Genomic DNA, 10010 nt, shown 5'->3' on the forward strand with positions numbered 1-10010 from the left:
TGGTTGTATCTGGAGGCAATGGGGAACACTGTTTGTATCAGCAGGCACTGGCGATAATGGGGGACACTGGTTGTAGCTGGAGGCACTGGGGATAATGGTGGCAATGGTTGTATAGGGAGGACCAGGCTGGCTGTGCTCAGGGGCCACTTTTCTCTTCGGCACTACACTCCCTACTATAGTTGCTCCCCACAACCTCTCTTTTCCAAAACTCTAACCTCGGGATGTATAAAAACCGTGAACGTCGTATCAAACATTAAAACGCTGTAGAAATGTCCAGACCGAGCGAACGTCCCCCCCACACCGCTCTCTAGTCTAATTACCAGTGACAATACAGGACGTGCCACTTTTGAGCCATCTAGGTGCAGCGCAGGTATCCCCACCCCGTCCCCACACAGTGCACTTCCGGGATGCTGGCAGGAGGTGAGGCACTTCCGGTTTGTAGCTCCGTGGCCGGATGACGTGGCTGAGCGGCCGCTGAGGAGGCGGCGGGTGTCGGAGAACGGGCAGTGAGTTCAGCAGTGGAGGAGAACAGACGAGCCTCCGGGACATAAAGCCGCTGAGTGTGCCGAGCCGTTGGGACAGGATGAGGCCGCTCCAGCTGCTGCAGTTGTTGTGCGTGTTCGTACTGGGTGTGCGGGCGGATGAACACGAGCACACGGTAAGGCGGATGAGGGGATGGTGAGCCGGTTGGGGGAGGTGGGTGATGAAGGTTGATTTTTGTATCCCGGGGCCTGGCGGGGAACGCAGTGCTGAGCTCCTACATATATAGGCCGCTGTCAGTGCGGTGTCAGGCCTGAGCCGGCTCTCCTCCCTCGGTGACTGTACACACAGGCCTGACACTGCACTGTACACATCAGGAAGTGCGGCGTCCTACACCCGGCCTAGGAGATGGCAGGAACATAGAGCCCAGGGCCCTGATTAGCATTCCCCCTTTTACAGTGGTTTTAAACCCTCCTAGGAAAATACATCTATTTATAAACCTCTAGTACTTGTGTTGCACCGCTTCCCTTTTCTTTATGGCACCTCATTGAAGGAAAATCTGTCCTCCCAAATCAAAGCTGAACCCTAGGTGCAAAATCTGTTATTTAAATATAATCCTCAATAACCACAAGGGATGTAAGACCACTTTGTGTGCACCAGATGCCCTTACAAACCCTGATATTACTTTCTAATAGTAGCAGTGACATCATCCCTGTACTGCTTGTAGCCTGTGCAAAGAGCAGAGCTGTGGGAGTGGCCTAACATGTCCCACACCCCTATAGGCACCTGCAGAAAACTACAGGAAGGGGGCGGTGACAAGACCAGTCACCCTGCACAAGGAGAGAGAGCAGCAGTGACCGGTCTTTATTACAGGAAGATTTTCCTAGGCCTGTTCTATTGACAGCTGTTTTAAGAGTGAGATTACCCTAAATTTGGGAAATGTCCACTAACTTCCTGTTGTGTTTTTGGGACAGGAAGTGAAGAAAAATCCCCAAGGGCCAAAAAACAAAAACTGCATGGGGTTTTATCTTTCCCTACTAGATTTAAAATGCTATTTAAAAAAAATTGGGCATTAGTTTAATTTTTTGAGTCTGACAATCTTAGCTGTACTGCTTGGTAAGTAGTGGATACAGCCCCCGGGTGTCATGTAGATTGGTTCCAAGCGTCCACAACATAGAGTTCAAAATCTCCATATAATCTTCATATCCAATAACATGCAGTGCTTATGAAGTGTCTTCGTTATGTGATAAAACTTATAGAAGGTGGTCTCCCCTCTGCTGTAAATAGGGTAACTCGCTGGATTTGCTTGAACCCCGAACGTTCCTCCACTCTTGTAACAGGTGGAGACATTGGTGCTGGTTGGGATTGCTGAACCTCTACAGTGGATATGTAAATGATGGAATTGTGCAAAGAAAGGGAGCTCAGAGTGCAAATAATGTTCACACTTTTATTTAAAGCGGACCTTTACCCCCTTTCACTAAAAATCACATCAGCATGAGCTCTGTATACTGATATGAAATCATCTTACATTCATTAGTTGGATGAACATACTTTTCTTTGACTTATAATTTACTGTTTTTCCACTTCCTGGTCCTCTTGGGCATTAGTGATGCAGCCTGTGCCTAAGAGATGAATCACCTCAGCAGAGCATTGAGATCTTAGGGAAAGGCACTTTCCTCCCCTGAGATGATGTGCATGGTCACATGTGCCATAGTTACAGGAAATGAAGGGAGATGGATCAATTTGCCCTTAGTAAAAATGGCCACTGTGAGAAGAATGAGGAGGGAAAGCTAAACAAGGTATGCAAAGAATAAGAAGCCGGAAATGATAAGGATCTGATTGTAAATTGTCATTACTAAACATTTCTAAAGGTAAAGGTGACTTTGTTGTCATTTTAAAGGTATGGGGGAGTTGCTCTTTAAATATATTCAATCTTGATATATAAAAACGCTGTCTCCTTGTGAGTAGCACAGCGCCTAATGTTAGAAATTCTGGTCTCTGTCTAATGGGGCTGTCATCGGGGTCTTGCCAAGAGCTATCCTCTGCCCGTCACCAACCCTGGGAATATAGCATACAGTGAAGCTTCTCTGGCTTGGTATGTGTACCCAGGGGGGCATTTTAGGTTCATAGTCCTTCCGGCTCTAAATGTAGATTCATATTGCGTGAATAAATTGTTTCTATAGCTAGTGAGTTAGAGATATGGAGAACGTGAATGTGTAGGAAGCTCTGAGTAATATAAGTATATGAGGACTGTTTGTAAGATGTGGCACACCTTCTTATAACTAGATAAGCTCTGATTATGGTTTCCTGAGAAGAGAACTGTCACACCAAGCAGTGATTCCCAAACCTTTGTCATGTCCCAACATTGGTGCTTTGTTTGGCAAGTAGTTTTCCCTGCGCTCAGGTGGAGTACTTGGTGTCTCAGCAGTGCAGTTGCAGATTGAGAAACACAGACGTAGAGAATTGTTGTGGAGATTGTAGGCATCACTCAGTTATCTGCCTGTGACCCATAGCAACCAAACAAAAGAAAACGGTCAGTGGAAGATTAAAGTAGATCTAAACCCAAGGTCAAAAATGGAATATATTGCAGCTCTATATACCAGGCCTTAGATGTAGTAGCTGTATTTTCTTTTCAGCTTGTCTTTTTTTTTTACTTGGTCATCCTGCCGCGTAACACAATTCATTTTCTATGCTCACTCCCTTTACTGTACTTGTGTGTGTGTGTGTGTGTGTGTGTGTGTGTGTGGGGGGGGGGGGGGGGGGGGATGTCTCTACAGTAGGAGCAATAGGCTTTTGGTCTTGGAAAAAAAAAGAATTCCAATACAGATTATGGCCTTCTACCCAAAAGAGGTCTCTGACCATTATAGGTATTCTACAGACAGTTAAACCATTAGGCGGTGTTGACAAAATTTCAGGTGAAAGCTATGCTAAGGTTATGACTCCCTTATCTTTAATTTGTAACCCATGAAGAAGAAAAATGTGATGTGGCATGAATGCGACATGTCACATAAGTGCAACGTTTTGGGGTCACACAGGATCCCCTTCCTTAGGCAAGACATGTCTGAGGAAGGGGATCCTGCGTCACCCCTGAAACGTTGCACATATGTGATATGCCGCATTCACATCAATAAAAGACGCGTTTATTCATTCACATTTGGAGTGCCGGTGTCTCATCTATACTTCGTGATTGTGACGGCGCCATCCATTGACTACCGCAGCACCCACCAGTTGACTTTTGACTAAGTGGTCAGGAGTGTGATGGGTTCATGGACTTTGGTTTAAAAGGCACAAGTTTTGTCCTGATGGCCATTCGGCAGTGTGTGGCCAGCTTTTATTTTGCACAGAGCTTTTCCTCTAGTTGCAAATATATATTCCGGAGCACTTTCAAAACAGTCAGTCAAAGTGAAGTAATCTATGGCAACCAGCATTTGTTAATCTCCTCAGTATTGGAAGCAGAAGAAGGCATTGATTGTTGTAGAGCTGCAGCTAACGATTATTTTCAAAATCGATTAGTTAGCCGATTATTAAGTTCGATTAATCGGTTAATCGGATAAACAATAAAATAAAGTTTAAAAAATGGCTCCAGTGATGGGACTACTAGTTTGTATTGAGGTTGTAGTCCATCACAGGAGCAAGCTTGGAGCGGTGGAAGTAAAAAAAAAAAAAAGATAGTGTGGTGTGCAATATAGTGAAATGGAAAGTGTAAAATTATACAGCAATGAATGCAGAATGGCATCGGCTATAGAGGACTACAAAACCCAGCAATAGTACATTATACAGCGCAATGCAGAATACCGCCAGCTATAGAGGAATACAACAAATACCAGCAATAGTACTTAATAGCTGGCGGTATTCTGCATTGCGCTGTATAATGTACTATTGCTGGGTTTTGTAGTCCTCTATAGCTGGTGGTATTCCGCATTGCGCTGTATAATGTATTATTGCTGGGACTTGTAGTCCTCTATACAGCGCAATGCAGAATATCACCAGCTATAGAGGAGAACAAATCACAGCAATACATTATACATACAGTGTATAATGCATTGCTGGGATTTGTATTCCTATGTATAATATACAGTACAATGTACCATCAGCTATAGAGGAATACAAATCCCAGCAATACATTATAGAGCACCATGTGGGGGAAGGGAAGTGCAGGCTTACCTGAGCAGTCTTCCAGCAACTTGCTTCTGAGATCGGACCTGTCTATCAGCGGCTGTCATCCCCCCACCCCTGTTCCTTACTACATCTCCCCGCGTGCCTTGCCGATCGTGGATGGGCAGGAAATGTGAGGCGGGGAGGAGGTGCGGTGTGTGGAGCGTGGATGCGAGCGGGTCTGGCAGCGGCGAGCGTGAGGTGGGGAGGAGGTGCGGCGCACAGCGTGTGGAGCTGTGAACAAGGCCAACTGATCGGAAGCCGATTAATCGATTATTGAAAAAGTTGACAACTTTTTCAATAATCGATTATGTCGATTAGTTGTTGCAGCCCTAGATTGTTGTGAGTTACTGCTTCTTTTTAGTGCTCTCTTCCCTTGAAACAAATCTGGCCATCTAATCTTTTATTTCATCTTTGAAGTGAATGACATTCAGGTTTAGTGATTGTACTTCTCGCTGTAATGACATCCTAGTGCACATTTTTCACTTGTAGATTCATTTACAATACACACCTAAGCTGGTGGGAGTTACACTTCCTGGTTTAGTGTAATAGGAACTGCCACATGAACATGTTTCAGTCATTCATTTTGACATTGCAAACTAGTGTTGAGGTTTCTATCATGGAATCTCTAATTGTTTATTCTTTTTCATTTTAGTTGTCGTTGGTGTATATTACGTGACTAGTTTATTATTTAAAATGTAGCAAGAACATTTTTGAAAAAAGCCTGTTCATTGTACCCATGGGTTTTTTTTTGTTTTTTTTTTTACATCTGGTGTTCTAAATTTAGGTATTAGTTATTCTACTCAGATGTTCAGGGTTTCTAAAATTCTGTAAATATTGATTATTAGAGATACCATTTTTTTTTCCGGACCAAGTAACAATACTTTCCTCAAGTAAAAGCCCCCACAGGTCATCAATTTAGAGATACCCCAAAATACTGGCCCTAGAATTATTGCTCTCACTCCGGCGTGCGCGGCGATACCCAACATGTGTAGCGCGTTCGTCGTTTTCATACGTAGGCGCACCCGACGCATGTTTACGTGGCGACGCGCGTGCTTGCGGGCGCGGGGGACTTAAATTTTTTTTATTATTATTAGATTTATTTAATTTTAATTGAAAAAGCTTTTTTTTTAAACTTTACTCTGACTGCTATCACATATGGGGGGGCTAAGGATCACTTCTGTTGTAAAGCCGACAGTCGGCTGTACAAGTTTAAACAGAGTCCCGGCGGCAAAAGTCGCCGGGAGTCTGTTTAAACAGCCCCAATGCTGGCGACGTACACTGTACGTCGTCAGTCACGAAGGGGTTAAAAAAGTTAAGGTACTTGGATGCGTTTTTAAGATTTAACTCCTGAGTTTAGCACCACTTTGAGAGCGGTGCATAAACAAATGACTGCGAATCTTCTTAGCAAGAAAAACAGGCAGAAACTCTGCGAGAGACCAATAGTCATACATAAAAGGATTACTTCAAGTTACTGCTGCTTGTTTTTTTTTAACATTATGTTAGGAAACATTTATTATTACCCAGTTTTTTGGTAAAATATAAAAGACGGGGTCACGTCGGTTAAATAGACACCAAACATGTCAAGCTTTAAAATTGCGCGCACCCGCAACCAAAATTAGCCATAGGCGACGCTTTAAGCGTTTTTACCGCTCATCAGTTTAGTGTTATCAGTGATTGATGGCCCTAGACTTATTGCTCTCACTGCGACGTTCGCGGCGATATGTAACGTGCGGCGTAATGGGCGCAATCGTCTTTTTTGCACGTATGCGCCCCCGACGCATGTATGCACGCATGTATGTATGGGTGGGGATGTATGGATTCTTTTTTATGTGTTACTTAAAAATTTTTGGGGGGGGACTTTAATTTTTTTTTCCTTTTTTTTTTTTTCCACTAAACTTTAGTCGGCCAAAATTCCTCCACAACGATGTGAGAGACTAATAGTCATACAGAAAATAATGACTAAGTTATTGCTGCTAAAGGTGCTTGTGCAAGCTATTGAAGAATAAGGTGTACTTAGTTTTTCACACATGGCTTCTCCAATCTGGCTTTGTTTGTAAAATAAATGACATGGTGTGATATGTCATGTATTGTTCATCTGAGCTTGTATTTACCCAACTCTAAAGCTGGCCATACACCTTACAATTATCTTCAGATTTTCTTTTGGTCAGATGGAAAAGGTGAAACAGATTCCTCCATCTACATTAAATTGTGTGGATGGAGTAATCTCCCACTGGGCCAAGCTTCCGTAATCTTGCTAGTCAGCCCCGCTGGCTCTCAAAACACCTGAACAACGCCTGCATCCAAACAGATTGTTCAGGTATTTTGACAGACAGTGGGGCTGACTAGCAAGATACTGAAGTTTGGCCCAGTGGGAGATTCCTGCATCCACACAGTTTAGCGTAGATGGAGGAATCTGTTCCACTTTTTCCATCTGACAATAGAAAATCTGGCGATAATTGTAAGGTGTATGGGCACCTTAACACCTGCTAAGGAGCAGATTATTTTTATTATGTCTTGATGCATAAAACCATAGAATTCAACGTATGTACTTTTTTTACACGACTGTAAATGGGGGAGTTGGATACAATTCTGTAAATACCAGTTATATATGGAGGAGGTTGGTGATTCTGTATTTTGGTGCAACAAAGTCAAATCCAGGAGCCCAAACAATGTTTCCGTGAACCAGATACGTTTTACTTCAGTCACATAAATTAAGTAAATTAGTCCACAAATTGTTTTCAAAAATTAAATAGGTGTATGGCACATCAGACCACAAGCGGAAATGTAATTTGCTTATATTTTGCCTTTCCTGGTATATTTATCTTCTGCCTACCAGCGCTGAAACTAACAGTAATTTTCATAATTGATTAGTTGGCCGATTTTTTTTTTTTCCCGATCGGAAAATAAAAAGAAATACTATCTTATTTAAAATTAAATATACAAATGGAGTGTCACGAAAATAAAGTTTACTCCAGAGAAAAACTGCAATTTTTTGCAATGGCACCGCATCGGAAAGCAGGGCATTGCGGTAGCGCACATTCCAATGCAGGCAATCACACTGCGGGTGGGAGGAGTGTTTGGGGTGCCATTAAATGAATGCTACTGCAACACACCTCCCTCAGCAGTCTTTGCCAGGCTGAAACTGAAAATAACTTTTTTTTCCCCATAATTTCAATTAGTTTTGTGAATTTGAAATAATCTGAATTGAAAAACTCTGCCAATATAATAAAGTAACCAAACTTTTATTTTAAATAACAAAATAGGACCAAAAAAAAATAAAACGAGTGCATTTTTCGAGCCCTATATATATACACACACACACACACACACACACACACACACACACACACACACACACACACACACACACCTGGTCATCAGTTTAGAGTTAACCATGAATTTTGAAAATGATTGCTGTCACTCTGGCGCACACGGCAATACCTGATATGTATAGCCCAATCATCCTGTTTGTACATAGGTGCACCCGACATGTGTTTCCATTTCTATGCTCGCATTCGCGTGGGACTTTACTTTTCTTTGGTATTTACATTTTTTTGTTAACTTTATTGCTATCACATGGTGGGGCTCTAAAGCAATGTTACATTGGAGGTGGCAAGTTCTCTTTAAGGTGACATTAGGGGTCTATAAGACCCCTAGGGTCACCTTTCCACTTCAAAGGAGCTATTCAATCACACATGGCTTAAATAGCTTCAGTCAGGGAATGTAAACACAGCAGGCAGTGGGTGGGTGCAATAGCCGCCTGGCTATTGCACCCGCCCTCTGCCTGATGTCAATCGGCAGAGGAGGGACCTAAAGGAGAAAGTTGTCCTTCAGGTCCTCCTCTCCTGATTAACAGGCAGTGGGCGGGTGCAATAGCCAGCCTGCTATTGGCCGTTTCATAATCAGTCGGGCGATGGGAATTGCGCAGACCTGCTAGTGAACACAATAATCCTAATTGGCGATTTATAGCAATAAAAGGCAACCCAGCATCTCTTGCCAGCACACACAAGCACGTCTCGAGTGCTAACATATGTCCACATAGCTCCATACGTCTCATTCAATTTCTTAGCTCTTCCCTCACCTTGTCATTCTTTGCCCAGAGCTTCCCAATCTGGCACTCTCTCTCCTGGATGTGGTGATGATGCTCAGTGAAGTCCAGCTGCAGAAGGATGATCTACTTGGGGCAGGCCCCAGATCCCCGTCTGCGCAGAGGTCTCTAGCATGGGGGGGGTTGTTAGGGGCCCTGTGTCCGTCATAGTTGACGCTCCAGTCACTGCTGCCCAGGTGTCCGTCCGTCCCCCCCACTGCCTTTTTACACCAAGGCCCCTGCTTGGCTATTCTGTATACATGGAGATGGGAAGGAGAGCTGGCCAACGCACTCAGTACTCAAACTTCCATAGGCTGAATGAGAGAAAATCAATTGGTTCCCCCATTCACACTAAACAGCATGGCTTGTGGAATCTCTAATAGCATCTATGTTATTCAGACTGCTGGCAGCCACGGCTGGCTAAATACCTGGAACAGACTACATCTGATTCGATGCAGCCACTGTTTAGCCAATAATTTTCTACCTGGCTGTCAATTTTGTAAATCTACTTATGTTGCACCGGATGATGCCCGCAGGAGCCACCCATTGCTGACATACATGCCGTCGCTTGCCAACATTAGTTGGCTAATACACACAGATCTTCCGTTTTTGCTTTCCCTGTGCTGCTTTTGGGTTTGAATGATTAATATGTTCATATGAAAGCAGTAGGGGTGGGATTTGTTTGCAGCGCTAGTGGTTTTAATTATAACTGATTATAATTCTAGTTTGAGAGTAAATAATATAAAACTAACATCAAAGATTATCACAGTTAGCGATCTCTTGGTGTAGAAAGATGACTGAATAATAATAATAGTACAAGTAGGTAGTCCTTGATTAAATATTGACAGTGCAAATGAGCCCAGTAGGGGTGAAATGAAACGCCTTATAGGAAATCGTTTTGTGTTGGCTTAAATATAGATTAGTTTTCTCATGGTTTCTTGTAAATGCAGCATGATCCTTGCACATTTTATATTTGCATCAACGTACCGCTCTACAATTGAATAGGATAGGGCTGCTGTTAGGAAACATCAATACTGTTTTGTAATTTCACACGTGTACGTCAGATTGTTTGTAAATTGTGTGTATAAATGTTGTTTTTGTGAGAATTAAAAATGCCATTACGTCTTCTTAAAGGAGAATTATGGGGAGAGTGAAATACTCATCCCCATAATTAGAGCTGACGTATTACACTGAAGAAGTCACAGGTCGGCTGTATTGATCGAGAATTGAGTGATCACGAACTGCTGATTGCTCAGTTCCCGATAGTCATCCCTGCAGAGATACC

General features: G+C 43.1%; 1 protein-coding gene across 1 annotated transcript in view; it reads left to right on the forward strand.

Annotated features, from left to right (window-relative positions):
* Nucleotides 1–381: 381 nt before the first annotated feature.
* Nucleotides 382–10010, forward strand: part of TM9SF3 (transmembrane 9 superfamily member 3) — a 51079-nt gene continuing 41450 nt past the window's right edge. The window contains exon 1 of the mRNA XM_018564471.1: nucleotides 382–658. Within this exon, the coding sequence (XP_018419973.1) occupies nucleotides 584–658 (75 nt within the window). The 5' untranslated portion in view covers nucleotides 382–583. The remainder of the gene's footprint in view (nucleotides 659–10010) is intronic.

Source organism: Nanorana parkeri, unplaced genomic scaffold, assembly GCF_000935625.1.
Source record: "Nanorana parkeri isolate BGI_ZX_2015 unplaced genomic scaffold, ASM93562v1 scaffold753, whole genome shotgun sequence".
Lineage (NCBI taxonomy): Eukaryota > Metazoa > Chordata > Amphibia > Anura > Dicroglossidae > Nanorana > Nanorana parkeri.